The sequence below is a fragment of the Uloborus diversus genome, chromosome 10 (genome assembly GCF_026930045.1).
Source record: "Uloborus diversus isolate 005 chromosome 10, Udiv.v.3.1, whole genome shotgun sequence".
Taxonomy (NCBI): domain Eukaryota; kingdom Metazoa; phylum Arthropoda; class Arachnida; order Araneae; family Uloboridae; genus Uloborus; species Uloborus diversus.
Genome location: NC_072740.1, coordinates 61,328,156 through 61,349,577, shown reverse-complemented (window position 1 = coordinate 61,349,577; position 21,422 = coordinate 61,328,156). Strand labels below are relative to the sequence as shown.

Sequence of the window (21,422 nt, the reverse complement as noted above, 5' to 3'; positions counted from 1 at the left end):
ATAAATGCTGGGAACAATTTGAGTGCAATATTCCTGGTGTCTATACTCATACAAATATTAGAAACTTTTCTTGGTTATACCATTCAAGAAGTTGTTAATATTTTACATTATCAAGAAATATATTTCATACAACAAAATTTAATCCCAATTCATGCAACTTCATATTACAAGCATACCTTTTATATTTAAGTATATTTGATTTGTTTGGTAAAAAATTTTATCCTCTCATAAATTGGCATCTCCAAGAAATGGTAAAAAAATATGATTTGCCAGGGATTGTTGTCTTTTAAGCCCATGTTTAGTGAAGTCAGTTATCTATTTTGCTTTTTTTATGTTGAAGCTACGTTATGTATTAAGCTATATACAATACTTCTTACTGTTTAGTTACGCCTAGATAAAAAATAGGGATTCTCATTCAATATCCTTTTGCATATGCATTTAGCTAATCTATTACATAAGGATTACTGTATTAAGATATGTATCCTTTGTGTCTTTTTTACACTTTACATATTTTAATTTGACATGATGATTTCATTATCTTCAAACTTCATAAATAATTTTTTATTTTTTGTTTCTCTCTTTTTCTTCGTACGAAATAGGGAGCGACCGATGACAGCTATGTCATGTGTGATGTCAATTCGAGCACAAATCTGCATATCCAAAAACGGGTAGAACTTTTTCACTCACCCAATAAAATGTAAAAAGTACATTTGTATTGCAGTTTGCTCTTACTACATGTGCTACGAGGCCTGATAAAGTGAATAGAATTTCTAAAGAAATTATTAAAAGAGAATTCTTAACATTAACTTTTATAACATCTTCTATTATATTAATAAAGAATATTTAATAGAATAGAAGATCTCATCCAAGCTCTACTGTTATTAGTGCAAGAGCACAGCATTTTTCATGCAAAGATTTCATGGATTTACCAAGAACTATTAATGGGATTTCGTCAGATTCATTAGAATTGCAACAAAAAAGCATAGTTGATTGTTCTTTATGCTTGCCACCATGTTTCTCTTTAAATAGGGGTGCCCACCTAGGGAGGATCATGGCATAGACTGCGCTATTGAAATTTTAGAGGGTGTTTTGAGGGGTATTTTTCTCATTTTAGGGGGGCTCTAGCTTGTTTTTTTTTTGGGTGGGGGTCACCCGTGTTTTTGAGGGGGGAGGAGTGGCACCCTTGTTTTAAAAATCCAACTTTTGTTCAGCCAAAAAAAAAAATCCTGTTTCAGTGTAGTTAAACTCAAAGATTTGGAATCCATAACTGATACTTCAACAGGTGCAATTTTTTCACTCAAGGAATGACTTGTCAAACAATGTTTTTTTTTCTTAAGTTTTTTGAGGAAGAAGGGAAATAAAATTCCAGTTTTCAAAGCTTTTCCTTTAGATAGCTCATTTCTGATGCATACATTAAACAATTTCATTTCTCTAGACCCTCAGTATCTAAAACTATCTTGTCTCAATTCTTGATTTTTTTTCTTTCTATGAGAATAATATTCACTTAAAAAAAAACATCCTTCTTTTTCTCAAAATTCCTTTTGGCAGATTTTGACAAGTCAAATTTTTGTGTTAAACATATTTTAATTGTTCGGGAACATTATTTTACTGCTTATAAAACTTTCATTTTGAAAGAAATTGTCAGTGCTTTTCACTTTCTCATTTTTATATTGAATTAAATAACAGTTGCACCTTTACTGTTCAACAGCAATAAATTGAAGGAATGAGCTGCACAAAGGAAAAGTTTTGATGAGAGAGATAGAAAAAAAAAACCTATAACTGAGGAAGACAGGATGTACTGAAAGTTAAACACAGCATTTCAACACCTGTAGAGCAAGTAAAAAAGGAGCTTTTTGTACTTGATACACACGAAAAGCTGTTTAAAGATAACAGAATGGTTTGCACTTGACAAACTGGGAAAACTTTTGCCATTTTTTTTTTATTTTAAAGGAGCTTTTAAACAGACAAAATACGAGTATTTTCACGCATAACTGAGAACAATGATACAAAAAGCAGCTTTTAGGCCATAGATTTATGATATTAATTTCCCTATTCTTTTGGGCTGAACCTAACAAAATTTGTGGTTAATTGAGTCAAGTGCATAAATAAAAGATTATTGCACTCGCAGCACATGACAGTGCTCAAAATTACTTCAATGCGATGGAAAAAAATATATTTTATTAATCAGGGCCGAAACTAGATTTTGTTTTTGGGAGGGCTCTTTGGTTTTCCATTCATTGAGAAATCTATAAATTCAATCGATTAAAAAACTAACAATTACAATTTATATATATACAATTTTTAATCCATAGGAAGACCTTGCTTTGTGATGGATTCACTTATTATTTCCACCAATTTAATTTCATTATTGCAAAAATAGATTCCAAGCAAATATTTTGATGATCTACGCAAGGGATCTAGAAAATTGCATTACATTTTATGCAACAGTTCTACCTGAAGCAGTTATATTTTACTGAATTTTGCAAGACAGTCTAAGAGCAAAGTAGGTATGGAAAAATCCAAGTCCTTTTCTCGAAGTGCAACAAGGTCTATTTTCCAAATATTTATAGGCTTCTCTAAATTGTCTGAATTGCCTGTCTTTAATGAGCATTTGTAAGGATATATGCATTTAAATATTGATGATGTTATCAACAGATTTTCAAAACTTAAAGAAAAAGGAACTATTATTTTATAATAAATAGTGTTTGTAATAACTACAATAAAAATAAATGTAGCAGTGAGTTGGTACAATTTTTCGATAATGCCAACTTATTTTAATGTCGATAATGCCAACTAAGTTTTTCAAATGAAATTAAAAAATATTTTTTTCATCAAAAAAAGTACAATTAAAAACAATATTTGTAATAGCTTGGCAAAATTTCGGAAGGGTTTGAATACTAAAACCCACCCCCCGTTATTAATTATCTCGGTCTCTTAAGATAAGAGGGCTCATTGATGTGGTCTCAAAAGAGTGAAGCAAACGCAACCCTTTCATCTGTGCATAAATCTTACATAACTCCTTAAAAAATAAACCTTAATGTGAACATTCACTTAGCCCCTCAATTAGAGGGGGGAAAGTACATTAGTAATGTAATATTAAACTTTCGTATTTAATTCAATTCCAACTTACCTGTGAGGACTGTATGTGCTCTTTACAATGCATATGCAAAGTAGGCACTTTAAATACTAATGGTAAGGTTCCAAATAATAGATTTCTTTTTATGTGTTACAAGAATACTGATGATTGACACCCATCTGACATTGCACCGAGTTATGGTTAAGGCAGATTGGCACAATGGCGTGATGTTTGTTATAGTGAGAAGTGTGTAAATTCAAATTCAAACAATCTTGTATGATTCAGAATCAATTCAATTTGATTTGATTTGCTATGAAGCTGTATTACACAAGCAGACAGATATAGAATCAAATTTTGTCATCTGGTCCCTTGCAATACATTTATAAAGGCTTAACGTATTTTAATCGCTGAGTGATTAAAAAAAAAGACATAGATTTAAAATAAGCTATTGAATTTTATAAACTATTTACAGGTTAGTAACTAATTAGTGACAGGTATGAATGAACAAATTCTATCTGTTCTATGATAAGCTTACAGACTTTCTTTTAACTTTCAGGTATTTTTGCTGATTGATGCTGTTAAATTTTAATTTGATGCCTTTAAGAAGTTTCACAACTCCAGTGATCTTTTTGACATATTCACCTGTTCTTTCAAAATTGATTGAAATCATTTGTATTGAAACTTTGAAACCTTCTCATACCTCCTTGTCCAACTTCTAATTAGAATTGGAAGCTTAAGTCCTCAAGCTAGGGGAAAACATTTCAATGTTCAACATCCTTTTGTGTCATTACTCTCAAAAAAGTTGTTACGTGTCATTTTGAGACACATAACTAAAGGGGAAGTAGCATGAAATTTAGATTCAATATGTAAAATGTCAAAATTTTGAGTTATAGATAGGGTTGGTTGGGGTAAGTGGGTCACCCCCCAAAAACTAAAATATAGATTAAGTTTTTAAACTTTTTTGCACTGATCATGTTAAATTTCATCAGTTTTGTATGATCTACTTCCAACATTAGAAGTTGATGATACAAGATATACAGTACATGCATTTAAATATTGATGATGTTATCAACAGATATTCAAAACTTAAAGAAAAAGGAATTACTATTCATGGGTGCAAGACCTTCCGTCACAGGACCGATTTCCGTCTTGGACAAAATTTCCGAGACAGAGGTCGAGACGGAAAGAAATTCGAAGACTTTCCTTCAGTTTTTTTCTTAAAAGTGAACAATTGAGTGCTTGAAAAATATGCTTTAATTACTGGACCATTCCATAACCACGATTTTACATCGACATTCTCTCGATTTTCCACCATGGGCTTGTTTTGTTAGCAACGCTTAGGATGAGTGACTTTTAGACTAGTGCCATTTGACTTTTTTTTAGGTAGCTCTGTTATTTCTAACTCAATGCATTGCAGACCAAGGAGTTGCTCACTATTCTCCTTGATTTTTCGAATTAATCGCCTTTTCTCTTGCTATTTTCGATCATCCTGTAGGTTTTTTTTTTCATTCACGTTTTTTTTCTTTTTTGCAAACTTGACACGAATAAATGAAAGTTATGTGCGCTCTTAAATTGTCTTAGAGTTGAATCTGAATCACCGATTCGAGTGGTTGCTGACAGGATGAAATGTTTAAGCCACAGCAAAGGGCGTCCACGTATCAGGTAAAACTTGAACAATTGGGGATTGTGAAGATTTTAATGAAAATGGGAATTTTGGAAAGAAGCGGGATAAAATTTCAAGCTGGTTTGAAACACCGATGGGCAACTGTTCCTGCACTTTTGACATGTTTCTAAGACTTGAGGAATCACTAAATTCCAATGTGTTTCAATCTAACACTCGCTAGAATGGAAATATGGGGGGGGGGAGACGAGAAAAATAATGGCAGCACAAGTTTGCGAAACAACGTTGCTCTTGCAATGAGGGTAAGTCCGCAAATTAGCTCACAATACTGATGTCTTTAAAGCATTATATTTTGGACAATCTAAGGAGGGGAGGTTGCTACTCAAGGGCTCCAGAATAAAATATCGAAAAACCATTTTTAAAGCTAGGAGTGTTTTGGGATTTCTCATCTGGGAACTCTTAAAAATTTATAAGTCAAAAATGTTTAGTCTACCTTTAATGATGTAAAAGTGGGGAGGGGTAGGTTTTAAAAAAAATTGGAAACTTGAGTCTTAAAAACACTAATTTAGGCAATCTTTGGTGAATTTTTTAGAGATGGTTTCGGTGTTCTAACTTGAAAATGTCTTATAGCTAATGTATTAAAAACTATTTGAGGCTATGCTTAAATGACTTAAGAGAAAGGGAATTCGGGACCCTCTCACGAAAAGTGTTTGTAATCGAAGTCTTAAAACTTTTAGGCTATCTTTGGCAATATCAAGAGGGGGGAGAGAGCTCTCTTTAGGCGAAATTCTGAAACTGGAGTCTTAAAAGCGAAACTTTAGACCATCTTGGGGTTCAGAGTTCCCTTTCCCTGAAAAATATTCAAAGCTGAAGTATTCCCAACTGTTTTAGGTAATTTTTGGGGGACTTAAGAAGAGAGAATTCAAAGGCTTTCTCTCTATACATTTTGGAAATTAAATTCTTAAAACTTCGGTGATGAAAAGCAAATTTAAGTCAAATTTAGTGAACTTAGGGGAAAAAGTTCGGGGGGCTCTCTCCCCAAAAATTTCTCTATGCTGAAGCATTGAAATGCTGTTTTGAGTGCGTTAAGAGTTAGGGAATTCGGGGATCTTTCTCGAAACATTTTTGAAATTGAAGTCTTAAAACTATGAGTTGTCTTTGGCCATGTGGGGAACAGAAAAATAAATCTTAAACACAAACTAACACTGCCTTAGTAAAGGAGAGGGGGGCATTCCGCCACCCAGCCAGAAATATTTCCGTTTCTGAAGAAATTTTAAGAACTCTGTTTTGGGCTATCTTTGAATGACTTAAGGAGGATGGGAGTAGGAAGTTTCTTTCAAAAAGTTTCCGAAATTAAAGTATTAAGAGTTTTAGGCGGTAATAAGTCATGTATATAGGTAAGGGGGGGGGGGGGGGGTACTGTTCCTAGAAAAAAATTTAGAAACTCAAATTAAAAAACTCATTTGTGGTGAACTCAGAAGAAGGGTTTCGGGAGTTCTCCTCCGAAAATTTTTAGATGCTGAAATATTTAAAACACCACTTTAGGTTATTTTTGAGTGTCTTAAGAGGGATGCGATTCGGGGGCCTCCCTGGGGTGAGGATTCAGTTCTCTTATTGCGTATTTTAATTAATGAATATTGGAAAGTGTACCTCGTTTAAAAAATATATCTACTTCACTGAAGCGATTTTTTATTGCTAATTTCACCACCTGTTATCTTATAAAATAATTCTTTTTCAAATGAAGACTGTATGGGGAATAGTGCCACTTCATTATCATCAGTCGCCTCTCCTTCTTTTACCTTTCCTTCTTTTCTGGTTTGTTGGCGCTAAATTGAGTAAACTTTCCGATCAGAACTGATTTATGTTGCAAAAGTGAAAATCTTGTGCGCAAAGCGATTTTATTCCTGCAATAAAAATGTTTACGATCGGCAAAAAAACTAATGGCGGGAAGCCCCAAATGCTTTTCCTCCTAATGTTATCCAACATTGTCTAAAATTGCGTTTTTGGAACTTCAATTTCGAAATATTGCCGAATTAGAGATCCTGAACTCCATCCCTTCGATAATGCATTCAAAAAGCGTGTAAACCTTATGAAAGATGGAATGCAAGTTCGTTTTTAAAGTTTCAATTTCAGGGTCCCCCCTCCCTTGTTCTCTAATATTTTTGGAGGTCGTCCAATACTTTGATTTTGGGACTATCAGTTTAAAACTGATGTAAGAGTCCCTGAACCCCTCCTTTCCCTGAACTTTATGAAAACAGCCTACCATTGCGTTTTTTGGACTTCAATTTAAAAAAATATTCTGGAGGAGAGCCCCCAGACTCTCCATTATGCGCGGTTTTTAGGTTTTCGAAATTACGATATCAAAACCAGGGTTGCCAGACTTCCCGGATTTCAAGGGACAGTCCCGTATTTTGAAAAATTGTCCCGCGTCCCAGGGAACTTCCATACGGGACGGCTAAAGTCCCGTATTCTGGCTAATAACGATATTTTACAAAACGAGACATTATTTTAAGGGGAAAAAATAAAGTAAAACAAAACATGTGAAATAAAGAGCAATAAGAAAGTCTCGCGACAGCAAACCCAAAAATTATTTTCGTATTTTCAGCTCTTATTGTGGTGCATGATGGCTACACAAAATACTAATTTCTATTTTTTTTTATTGTTTGTTTGGTTTGAAAATGTAATCATTTATTTGTACCATTACCACTCAACTGTGTATTTAATTTAATTCAGCTATGATGCTTCCTTCATGGAGTTGAAATTTTCACAAACAGGAGTGTATATTAACTTTTATTTAATCCAATTCTCATATAAATTAGAAATCAACTTTAAAACCTGAAAATTAGCTTTAATCTCAATATTAATTAGGAGCAATTAATGATAGGCTAAGATCGCTTCCTTTTTATCGAACCCCCCCCCCCCCCCCCTAAAATTTGCAACTTTGATGCATGGAGGTTCGACTGAACTTCTGAAAGTATTCAAGGTCACATAATGAGTATCATGACCTTGAAATATTAATGTCACTAACCTTGCCAAGTGACATATAATATGAAAGACTATTCAAAAGCTTTAAAATGACACCTAGTATGACACTCTAGTTCTCATAGAAGCTGAGAAAAAAGAATTTCGTAAGTACTGAAGTTTCACTTTTTGCCATTAGGTCTCGCACAAAAAAAAAAACAACAAACAAAAAAAATATGAAAAAAAATTATTTTTTTAAAAATCAATACGTGGGTAGAATCAAACCTGAAAATTTTGTAGAAATTGATGATGATCAGGTTGAGAGCCTTGTTGATTTGGTGTGGTCTTTATGATTCTGATCCCTCTATCTAGTTTTACAATATCATAATATTTTACCTTTATTAAATTTGATGGCAAAAAACTTACCAAGATATGATAATGGCTAAATTCAATAACAAATATATCAGCAGTGAAAGGACTTAAATGTTAGGCATTGCAAAAATAAATTGCCCAGAACCCTTTTTTGGAGTAGGACCCCACTCTGTACGTAAACCATAAAAAAAAAAGGTATAAAACAATAAAAAATTAGACTATATCAGAGCTTGAAAGATATAGTAAGCTTCAATTGTGAAACATATCTAAAACTTTTTATTAATTTGAAGGAACAGTGAAACATGTGAATTATTAACTTAATGATTTATAACACCAGTTTAATGAAATTCATTATGAGAGTGACAAAAATTAAGCTCACAAGGCAAACTTCACAGACTTGTAATCATTTTCATTATCTTCCTTGAGCTATACAGAAATGATTTTTTCAAACCTAGAAACAAATGGAACAAAAGCTTTAGAATTTATTAAAACTGTTTTACAAATTTATTGGTCTTGCACCCAGAAGTAGGTTTCTATCATTATTCAGTTCAAATTTCAGGCTAGCATGAAAACTTTTCAATTTCATCAACTCTTCATGAATATAGACACACTCATTAAAGTTAAAAAAAAAAAAAAAAACTGAAAGGGAGTGTTTAAAAGCAGTTTTTGTCTCATATTATTATTGAATGGGGTAGATTTTCGAAACAAAGAACGTTTTCTGTTTTCTTTAGTGGAAAGGAACCAACTTTTGTTACCAATAATATCTCGACAGAGTCATTTGAAGGGAGTGAGAGCAGACTTAAAAGTCTACACTTGCAATTTGGTGACTAACCGTTCTACTTTGGGGACAAACTAAAATACTCAAACTGCCACTTTTGAAAAATCCCACTACACACTTTCAGTGGGTTGCCAAATTAATGCAGACAATCAAAAAATTCAATGATTTCCTATTTTACGTAATTTCGCCTGATTACTACTAGTGGTTCAAATTATGCAAAACTTAATTTTAGTATGTAAACCGATTATAGTTTTTTGTACCATATTTTCCTGTATATTATCTGCAGAGGCGTATAATCCGCAGTTCCTAAAATTGGCCTGCAGAAAAAAAATCTTCATATAATTCGCAGATAATACAATGACAAAAAAAAAGTTTTGATGTAACATACAATTTTAGCATCTAAATTAAAAACATGAAGAAGTAATAACTTTTGAGGTATATTCAATATTAAAAAGCAAAATAATCTAAAAAATAAAGATTTCTTCTAGAAATGTTCATTATAGTATGCTAATTACTTGATGACAAAGAGTCAAGAAGGTACAAACAGTCTAATCTGGTGCATATGAAAGCTTCATCCTTTATTGTATGTTATTTATTATACATAGCCTGAATCGCATTAAGAACATTCAAGTTATGTAAAATAAACAACATACAGGCAGAGTAACGATTTCTAATGGCCAATCCTGCCGTTAATATTGAGGTTCAATGCTTTGGTGTTGAGAAAAAAAAATGCACAGATAATCCGCGGCAGCGTACAATCCACACCTCATTAATTTTACACTTCCTTAAGAGATAATCTGTGGATCATATGTAGGAAAATAAGGTAAATAATTATTTAGTTTTAGTTTTGTTCATAATTTTTTTGAAACTAATAATTTCAATTTCAGTACTAAAATGCAAAAAAAAAAAACTAATTGCTTAATTATGACATTCTAACCTTTCTGTTCCGTTGGTTCTAAATTTTAGCCTCACAAGAGTTCTCACACTTACAGTAAGAGGTTTTCCTTGCTCAATATCATTTTTTTTCAGAATATTTTTATTTTATTGCTCAACAATTATGGATTCAGGTACAAATTTTTCTTCACAGAAAAAATCCAAGATAAAAAAAACTTCAATTTCTGATACAGATTACTTCCAAAGAAAGATAACAAAATACAGTAGAACCTCTCAATAAGGGACCAGACATTTTGTCCCTGAAATAGAGGTGTCCCTTATTTAGAGGTGGATGAATTGATGCATGCTGTGTTTAAGTAGTATAATATCACAATAAGGATTAACTATAGGCACTTAAGATTAAATACTGAAAATGTCTCATTATGTTAAATAAAATTCATAATTATTCAAATTTCTAAGTTTATATTATTTTATTAATTACAATTTAATCAAAAATTTTGTAATGGCAAAGTTTTGTAGCATACAAAAATAATTTTGAAGTAATTCATTATATTTATTTGCTTTATGCTATGTAATTTACAATGTATACTATTAATTACAATAATTGTTCAAATTTTTTAAGTTTTATATACAAAGCTAATTAGTTGCTGTGCGCTTTTCTTCGGCCCTGAACCTACTTGAATAAATTGTTAAGAGGGCAAATTATGCATGTTAATTTCAGCAAGTTTATTTATTATACATTACTTGTTTCATTCACATATGTTTATGTCAAACTTACTTCAATTAATTTGTAGAGGAAAAGTGAAACTTGAATTCTAGTAAATTCACTATTTTGTATGTGCTTTAGGGTGGTCCTTATTTATATGGGAATTTTTTTTTTTTTTTGGAATTCAACAAGTGACGCCCCCTAGTTTTGTGACACTATAATAAAAAGTAATCGGTGCAAAATTTGAACTCGATCGGTCAATAATGACACGTGCCTCTAGGACGTTGAACTTTAACATTTATTTTTAATCTTCGAGTTTTTACTTCAGACCCCGTACATTGTTTCTCCTATGTTTTCAAAATATTTTTACAGCGAGGTAGCACTAAAATTAATCTTTTTAATTACTTTATATCGTCTAAAGATTTTACATTGAATAAGAATGAAGTAGTGCTTTAGAAACTTTACATTAATCATACGCTTTTCTCAATGTATCTCATTCGTGTGCATTTTTTTTCTCAATAGTCTTGGACTGTCTCTAAAATACTAAATTACTTTTGTGACTCATATTTGGTAAATTGATTGTGAAATTCTACGATTAATTGTGCTCCTCTTTCAGTTGTATCATTCACAACTTTCAGCATTTTAACGATATCTCTTCCCTTTAAATAGCTTCCTTCATTTTGCCATGAATCAGTATCAAATAGGAAAGCAGCTTTTGGTGTTTGTAACCTATCAAACAGTTTTCTTGACTTGTAATTGATTCTATAAAGAGGAAGATCTTTACTAAGAAAGTATTCCAAATAATCTACCGCTATCTGAAATTTTTTATACAGTCATCAGACACGTCTCCCTATTCAGCAAGCATTTTTTTTGAAGTAGTCTTTTCCTATCTTCAAAGTTAATTCCTTCATTTAATACGGAAAAAGCTACTAGTTCATCCCCTAAGTAATTTATACAGTACCCTAAGTGATTTATGAATTTTTCAATCACTGCTTCTGCTGCATGTTTATCATCATTTTGTATGCTGCAGGTTTTTTAGACACTAGACTTTATATTAATTTAAAAGGCCTAGAAAGGGTTGCTGCGAAAAACTATATCTTCATACAACATTTAACTGTAAAACAGCATTTACGGGCATTCTCTTCATGTAAGGTCAATTTAAATTGTTTCTTAAATATATAAATATTCAAACAATAAATTCCTTTTGCCACCCACCTGTCTCAGGCATAAGCTCCAGGTTGCCGAAAACATATAGCTGTAGGAGGGAGGACTTCACCAAGAAATATTATTACACGTTATGAGAATTCTCTGTAATATTTCTTAATTCCGCTTTCTACGAACAATAATATGTCATCAAATTCTTCTTTTAGAATTTAAGTGGTATGTGTACTTTTTGAATTTTGAAGCGCTTAAATAATAGATATCGAGTCTAGAACTAAGAAAGGCAAGAACTTCTTTAAAGACACTCTGCAGTACGATTTCAAGTGCATGATGATAGCAATACAAATGCAATATATCACCGTTCAGCTTTTGCTCTAAAAAATTACATGCACAATTTATACGGTTGGTATTGCAAGTCGTTGTATCAAACACTACAGCTTGAACAGTTAGCAATAAAGAGCAATCATCTAAGATATCATATACCACTGAAAAAATATCTCAGAAATTCTGAGTAGCTGTTCAACATTGGGACCTGAAGCTATCACGGTAAGACTATCGGCATTTTTTTTTCAGTTACATATGGATGTAGCTTTATATCCCAGGGAATAACTAAAAAATCTAAATTTAAATTCATGAAATCTGATTTTACCTCTCAAAGATTTTCTCTTGCTCTCTTAAGGGATGTACAATTGATCATAAGGTTATTTGGATTTAAATTTACTGCGTCTACATAGACTGTTTATGAACGAGCAGCATCTTTGTTCCTATTATGGCACTTGTCTAACATTGATGAAATGCAAGTAGATATCAATAGTTGTCAAGCTTTTTTGCGTTGTGGTAGACCAGATATAGAAAAAAGGTTCAACAGGTTAGGATAGATACCCATTTCGGATCCTAAATCTCGTGAATTGCAACAGGAATTTGATGATACTAAAGGACTATGTACTGAAATAGAAGACAGTTTAAAGTACAGATTTTACATTATTCCAATCTGGAATTTTTTTAAATTCATATTTTAGATATGGAAAATCGAGTTTATTTTTATGGTAGAGTAATCGAGGATTTTTCAAAATTTAAATTATAAGACTGCATAAACATTTCAGCATGTAATTAAAGAACAGTGAATTATGATAGTCATTACTTATACTTATAGCATGGAAACCTAGTGACCGTATTTGCCACACCTATTACATACACAGAAAATTTTCTAAATCAACACCCCCAAAGCCTGAAGGAGGCAATTTGTTGTTGTCAAAAATCATTCATTAATGACCTTTAGAATCCCTTGTGGCCATCTTGGTGGAAAGAAATGTTACCCTGCCGCTTGGTTTGAAACGAGCGCAAATAGCGGTACGCCTGTCCCAAGGCCATTGGGGTACATGTACCCTATGTAATATGAAAAATTTTACAGAATGAAAGTCATAGAATGGTTGGTCTGGAAGTAGCAACATCTATTGAGATTCAAAATTACTTTAAATATGAAACCTAGGAATATTTTTACATAAAAATGAGAAAATCCGCAATTTTTTCTTCGAAACTCAAAAAAGGGGGCCCTAGGGGCACGTGTTAATATTCATGGATTGACTTAAAATTTTGCATGGATCATTTATTTGTATAATGGAACAAATTGAGGGGGCGTCGTGTAAAATATCTACAACTTCAAAAATAAGGACCACCCTAATGTGCTTATATATTATTTCTTGCATTTTTTTTTGTTTTTGTTTTGTGACTGTCCCTTAAACAGAGTCTCTCTTAATTAGAGGTAAATACATGGAAGTCCTTATTCCAAGGGACTGGGACCAGAAAAAGTGTCCCTTAAATAGAGGTGTCCCTTAATGGAGGTTCTACTGTATTTCAGAGTCAGTTTACATGTCAGATTCTTAACAAAATATAACTTAATTTGCAAATCTGTTCTGCAATTTCTACAAAGCAAAAAGGGATTTATCACAGGAAATGCATTACGCCATCATGTTCTGTGAAGGCAGTTGAAATTTTTGTTTAAAAAATGTAATAAGATGTGCTACAAGACTAATAAAATTCATTCAGAGATTTGAATTGCTATTTCAAGAAGAACCACCAAAAAAACAGCTTGCAGATAATACATTGTCAGGGCATCTTTCTGTAATAATAATAATAATAAAAAACAGAACAATAAATTACTGAGGAAATCAAGAAAGAGCATCTTGCCTGGGATCTAGAGCATTAGCATGTGATGTTTAAGAACTGAATTAAAGTAGTAAATGAATAGCTTCTGTGCAGTGGTGAACACAGGAATTTTGCAAGGAGAGGATCAAAAGATTAAAGTCAAACTTTCATATCATACTCCCATATGCGGTCAAACATATTAACTTGATTTTATTGATTCTCGAAAACAGAAAACAGTAAAAAATAAATTATAGAATAAATAATTAGCATTAATTAACAAAAAAAAATAATACAGTGAAACCTGTGTAAGTTGACCACTTGCGGTGTACTATTTTAGTGGTCAAATTAAACAGGTGGTCAACTTATAGAGGTTGAATTATATGACATAGTTCTAATTCTGTGCCTGAAAATGGTGGTCAACTTAGAGAGGTGGTCAACTTACAAGGGTGGTCAACTTTATAGGTTTTACTGTAACAGATGCTGAATTAAATTACCAGAAAGCAAAAGAGCTAATGCATTTACTTTTCTCATCATTTAAGAATGAAAACAGTGAAGCAAACATTCACGTGTAAGAAGCACCAAGTCTGAAGACCAAGAAAATCTCATTTTAATATGTAATTTACGAAACTGAAAACATGATTATTACACTGCATTCATTTACAGTCACCAGTCTGCCTATATACTGGTTTGCCGGCTTACAAAATATCCTAGAATGAAATCTAATTTACTAGTTTATTTTTCAATTTTATTTATAATTTCCTCAGTGTGTGATGGTGAAATTCAGAACGGTGCTAAATTCAGCAGTGTACAAACCTCCTTAAGTATATTTTTAGCCTTCTCAAAGTCAAGAAAGATTAAAAAAAAAATATCTTTTAACTTGAGGATTTGAATTTTTTACTAATTAGAACTGAAATTATTGTTATCTTTGTTTGGAAATATTTTATGTTTGAGCTGAATAGCTTGATCGGCAGAGCGTTCTCTTCGAAATCAGGAGAATACGTGTTCGGGCCCACGTCCGGACAATCTGCAACAAAAAATTAGAGAAATATCGCACATTACATGAACACTTAATTAAGTGAATAACCACGATGAAGGAATAGAATAAATGAGAAGGAAATGCTCCTTGCTGATATGAAAACTTGAAGCGACTTTGTGCTAAATTACTTCGGAATTGTACGTTTTTCTACTAATTTATTGCATTTCTACGACAAGGTCACCTCAGCTTTAGATAACAAAAAATGTGTGGATGTTGTTTATATTGATTTTCAAAAAGCTTTTGACAAGGTACCGCATGTTGCTCTTCTCAGCAAGTTAGCTGACATTGGAATAGGAGGAAAAACTTTACTTTGGGTTAGAAATTGGCTTACTGGTAGGAAGCAAAGAGTAGTTGTGAGAGGAAATCATTCTAATTGGAGTGATGTTTTAAGTGGGGTTCCTCAGGGATCAGTTTTAGGGCCTCTTTTGTTTATTATATTTATGAATGACATCAATGAAAATATTTCTGGAAGCATGAATTGTTTTGCTGACGATGTAAAAGTTATGGGGATTGTCGAAAATGAAGAAGAAGTAAAACAGCTGCAAGAGGATTTAGATCATATTACTAAGTGGGCAGATAAATGGGGTATGGCAGTTAATGTAGGGAAATGTCAAGTGCTACACTTAGGTCATGGAAATAAGCGTATGAGATATCGTTTACAGGGTTCAGTCATAAATCAGGCAGAAAATGTTATGGATCTGGGTGTCTTTATAAATCAGGACTTCAAGTTTAGTCAACAGTGCAGTATTGCTAGTAACAAAGCCAACAAAATGCTTGGGTTCATCAATAGATCTATTTCAAACAAATCTAAGAAAGTTCTTCTGCCTTTATATAGAAGTTTAGTAAGACCTCATTTGGAGTATGCTGTTCAGTTTTGGTCGCCTTATCTGAAGAAAGATATTTTTGTATTGGAAAGGGTTCAAAGAAGGGTAACTAAATTAGTAAGGGGACTCTCAGATTTAGATTATGATACCAGACTTAATAGGCTTAACATGTATAGCCTGGAGCAAAGGAGAGTCAGAGGGGACATGATTCAGTTATTTAAATTTATCAAAATGAAAGATGTAAATGGATTAAATTTTTGCGGGGAAATCAGGACAAGGGGTGATTGTTTTAAGCTTTTTAAATCTCAGGCTAACTTGGAAATCAGGAAAAACTACTACTTTAGCAGGGTCGTGGGCACTTGGAATAGCTTACCGGAAGAGGCGGTAATGAGCAAGGGAGTGGATAGCTTTAAGAGGGCCATTGATCTTCATTGGGGACTAATTAATTGACTAGGACCAGCCTAGCTGGGCCAAGAGCCTGTTGCTGGTCGTCACATTTGTATTTGTATTTAAATACATATCATAATCAAATGGAAAAAAGTGCAAGAGCTATGGTAGGGGTCCGGACCCCCCGGATCCCTCCCTTGTGAGCGCCACTGCTTATGTGCATTCTTATTCCTTTTCAACTCTTTTTCAAGTATTAAAAATTATGTTTCATTGATTTCATGCATGCTTTGCAGAAGAGTTCACATTTGAAATTCAGGCAGACAAAAGTACTTTAGTGTAGCAGCTCTGCAGGAAAATATATCATTCTAATTGAATTTTAAAAAGGGTAAACAATCCAATTAAAGCAGTATTGTGCTGTTGAGTTATTTCTAAAGGAGCTGGATGCTTTTATATTGTGTAAAAAACCATGCAGCAAGACTTAGAAATATTGCTAACTTGCCTCATACCACAGCTTCCAGAATAGACCCTGAATCGCAAATATTTTACTTTTATGGCATGAAGAAAGAAGAATTTTAAAAATTAAAAAAGGAATTGAAATCCTAGTTTTGTGCTTTCTAGGTAATATTCCAGACATACAACCAATTATAACTTTATAAGGAAGTCACAAAGCACCAAATTTTCATAGAAAATAACACAACAAAGTGACATTCAATCAAAAACTGAATAAATAAACAGTATCCCAATACTCAGATTTAAAAACAATGTACAAAACTCTGTATAGAAAGCATTTCCATGTAAATTAAAGCCTTATCAGAGGCCAAATGAGACACTATCAAATAGTGACAGAGTACTCTTTAATTCTTCATTCAATCGTTTCATCATTCTATTCTTATTTTTATTTTTTTCAATTTTTTTCCTACGCCAAGATATCTTGGACATAATCAAAGTTAAATATGGCTGAACTGGTATGTTTTTTGAAACAAATTTCAGTACTATTTCATAAAACAGGGTTCATACTCTTCAAGAAGAAAAAAATTCAATCACTTTTCAAGTACTTTTCAAGGGGATTTTTTTTTTTTTTAAGGCAATATCATAAATTTATACAACAAATACTGTATGCGGATTTCATGGAATACAAACATTACAGATAAATAATAGGCAAGGATACAAAAAAGTATAGGAAAACAAAATTGCCTTTTCTACAACAAGAGACACTTTGATAAAATATCTGTGCTGAAAGTTTTTCTGAGTATTATTATTGACATTTCAAGCAGGGGGTCAGTCATCATAATTGGAGATTTTAATTTTCCAGGAATTGATTGGAATAAATTTTACCATAGTAATAGCAGAGAAGAGGAATTTTTGAAAAGTAATTGGTGACTGTTTTTTAGATCAAATTGTAGCTCAGGGAACTCGATAGGACGTGATTTTGGATCTAGTTTTCGACATGGAAGGCTCTGTTCAAGGGTTATGTGTGGGGGAACACATTGGAGATAGTGACCACAACAGTATTAGGTTTGGGATTAAATTTGATATGCACAAAGAGAATTTTAGATTTGTGTCCAGTTTCAAAAATACTGATTTTGTGGCACTTAGGCACAGTTTGAAAGCAGTTTTTTCTTCCGGATTGGACAATAGCGATGTGAATCTTCAGTGGGCAGAGTTTAAGGAAAATCTAGAAAAAACGGTTGAGGATCATGTTCCCTTTAGGAGAAAGGGTGTCAACACAAAAATTTGGCTGATGTGGTTCTCCAGGGAAACTAAAGATGCTCTAAATTACAAGCAAGCCGCTTTTCATAGATTTAAAGAAACTGGTCACTGTGCAGATAGGTTCCAATATTGTAAAGCAAGGCGTAAATTTAAGGGTGCTCTTCACTGAGAGTGTGAAAGCTTCGGATCCAATGCTAATCTACGGGGAAAGTTGAATGTTATTTTACAAAATTAGTGAAGTTTTCGGGTCAATTTTTCAAGACTATGTCTGTGTATTTTAGTTTTTACTTTTTTGATACATCCATTCTTCGATTTTTTAAAATTCGAGAAAAAATGAATTTCTTCGAAAACAAGGTACTGTTGGACCTTTTGCTCAGTAAAAAAGCTGCAAATCGTGCTATCGAAATTTTAAGAACGCCCCAACACGCAAAATATTTCCAGCTCTCTTTTGAGACTAAGTTTGAAATGATGCGACCATTTCTAAAAAAATATTGGGGTTCCAACCATCTGAAATATTTTCGAAAAAGCTCAATTCCTCTACTAAGCCACGCCTCCCACCGGTCCCTCCTTTCTTGAGGGGAAAAACCGGGTGAGGTGTATAAGATTTACAATCATTATCGCAAACGACCGTTTCCACTCCCCTCTTTTCCGGAGGCATTTTTCAATGAAGGAATGAATGAGTGCTTTTGAAAGTGAATCCACATGCTCGGAAACATCTTCACGATTTGATTTGTGTTTAGAAAGGATATAGTTTTAAAGAGTACTTCTGAGATAATTCTTGTGAATTCTTGTGCTAAATGACCTCCTGAATCCAAATATGACCACCTTTTTCCATTCACATGTCCCGCTTTTTTGGAAATGTCGCCCGCAATTTTTTTCAGTTTTACAAATACAAATACAAATACAAATGTGACGACCAGCAACAGGCTCTGGGCCCAGCTAGGCTGGTCCTGGTCAATTAATTAGTCCCCAATGAAGATCAATGGCCCTCTTAAAGCTATCCACTCCCTTGCTCATTACCGCCTCTTCCGGTAAGCTATTCCAAGTGCCCACGACCCTGCTAAAGTAGTAGTTTTTCCTGATTTCCAAGTTAGCCTGAGATTTAAATAGCTTAAAACAATGACCCCTTGTCCTGCTTTCCCCGCAAAAATTTAATCCATTTACATCTTTCATTTTGATAAATTTAAATAACTGAATCATGTCCCCTCTGACTCTCCTTTGCTCTAGGCTATACATGTTAAGCCTATTAAGTCTGGCATCATAATCTAAATCTGAGAGTCCCCTTACTAATTTAGTTACCCTTCTTTGAACCCTTTCCAATACAAAAATATCTTTCTTCAGATAAGGCGACCAGAATTGCACAGCATACTCCAAATGAGGTCTTACTAAACTCCTATATAAAGGCAGAAGAACTTTCTTAGATTTGTTTGAAATAGATCTATTGATGAACCCAAGCATTTTGTTGGCTTTGTTACTAGCAATACTGCACTGTTGACTAAACTTGAAGTCCTGATTTATAAAGACACCCAGATCCATAACATTTTCTGCCTGATTTATGACTGAACCCTGTAAACGATATCTCATACGCTTATTTCCATGACCTAAGTGTAGCACTTGACATTTCCCTACATTAACTGCCATACCCCATTTATCTGCCCACTTAGTAATATGATCTAAATCCTCTTGCAGCTGTTTTACTTGTTCTTCATTTTCGACAATCCCCATAACTTTTACATCGTCAGCAAAACAATTCATGCTTCCAGAAATATTTTCATTGATGTCATTCATAAATATAATAAACAAAAGAGGCCCTAAAACTGATCCCTGAGGAACCCCACTTAAAACATCACTCCAATTAGAGTGATTTCCTCTCACAACTACTCTTTGCTTCCTACCAGTAAGCCAATTTCTTACCCAAAGTAAAGTTTTTCCTCCTATTCCAATGTCAGCTAACTTGCTGAGAAGAGCAACATGCGGTACCTTGTCAAAAGCTTTTTGAAAATCAATATAAACAACATCCACACATTTTTTGTTATCTAAAGCTGAGGTAACCTTGTCGTAGAAATGCAATAGATTAGTAGTACAGGATTTACCTTTCCTGAAACCATACTGCAAACTAGTCAACAGACTATTAGTCTCTAAGAACATCATGATCTTAATTTTGATCAAAGTTTCGAAAATCTTACAAATCACCGAAGTCAAACTTACAGGTCTATAATTCCCAGCAATACCTTTAGACCCCTTCTTGAAGAGTGGCGTTATGTTAGCCAGCTTCCAGTCCTCTGGCACCGTCCCCGAGTTATAAGAAGCATTGAAAATAATCAAAATAACATCCACTAATTCCTCTGCACATTCTACTAAAATTTTTGGATAAATATTATCTGGTCCCGGAGCTTTAGTTGCTTTAATCTTTTTCAAATGAAATAAAACCTCCTCCCTGGAAAATACAAAATCCTCAAGCTGTATAATAGCTTGTGTCTTGTTAGTGTCAACTGTTGAGATACAGTTATCGTTAAACACACTGGAAAAAAAGTTATTTAGAACATTTGCAATATCCCTATCGTTTTGGATTAAATTTCCATACTCATCAACCAAAGGCCCAATTTGACTGTTTCGAGCTTTCCCAGAATTAGCGTAAGCAAAAAACCTCTTAGGATTCCCATCAATGTCATCTGCCAGCCTTTGCTCCAATTCCCTTTTCTGAATCCGTACCAAATACTTAAAATTTCGCCTTGCCTTACTATACTGGAGTCTCTCTGCACTCTGACCAGTTTCTTTAAACTTACGAAAAGTGGCTCGCTTATAATTAAGAGCTTCTTTAGTCTCCCTGGAGAACCACATGGGCCAAATTTTGGTACTAACACCTTTTCTCCTAAATGGAACATAGTCCCCAACGGTTTTAGCAAGTTTATCCTTAAATTCCGTCCATTGCTGATCTACGTCGCTATTTTCCAACCCTGACGAAAAAACCTCTTTCAAGCTCTGCCTAAGTGCAACAAAATCGGTGTTTCTGAAATTGGGCACAAACCTAAAATTATCATCTTTGCACACTTCAAATTTAACCCGGAACCTAATGCTGTTATGATCACTATCTCCAATATGCTCCCCTACACTCAACCCCTGAACAAAACTACCTATGTCACAAAAAACTAGATCCAAAATTTCCTCCTCTCGAGTTCCCTGAGTTACAACTTGATCTAAGAAACAGTCACCAATTACTTTTAAAAATTCCTCTTCTTTGCCATTACCAGAATAAAAATTATTCCAATCAATACCCGGAAAATTGAAATCCCCCATTATGATAACGGATCCCTTACTGGACATGTCACTAATAATACGGTACATCTGTTCATCTTGTCCCTGGTTTGAATTAGGTGGCCTATAAATGTTTCCAAACCGTAGCTTTTTGCCCTTACTGCTCATCAACTCCAGCCAAACCATATCAATATCAGTAGGCTTATCATTTATGACCAATTCATTGCAAATAAAATTGTCTCTAACATAAAATAAAACCCCACCACCTCTTTTACCTACTCTATCCTGTCTGAACAAATTATACCCAGCAATATGTAATAACTCTGCATCAGATTCGGTAGCCCATGTCTCTGTAATTCCAATAACATCCAACTTCTCATCCATAACTATGCTTTTCAATTCATCCATCTTGTTCCTAATACTGCGAGCATTGGTATAGAAAACTTTAAGCATGCCTAAGTTGCTTTTATTTAACACCCTGAAATTTCCTAAATTA

General features: G+C 33.5%; 1 protein-coding gene across 3 annotated transcripts in view; it reads right to left on the bottom strand.

Moving 5' to 3' along the window:
- Positions 1 to 8,295: 8,295 nt before the first annotated feature.
- Positions 8,296 to 21,422, bottom strand: part of LOC129231461 (phosphatidate cytidylyltransferase, mitochondrial-like) — a 128,834-nt gene continuing 115,707 nt past the window's right edge. For all 3 annotated transcript variants that reach the window (XM_054865783.1, XM_054865786.1, XM_054865785.1), the window contains exon 8: positions 8,296 to 8,481. In XM_054865783.1, the coding sequence (XP_054721758.1) occupies positions 8,420 to 8,481 (62 nt within the window). In that variant the 3' untranslated portion in view covers positions 8,296 to 8,419. The remainder of the gene's footprint in view (positions 8,482 to 21,422) is intronic.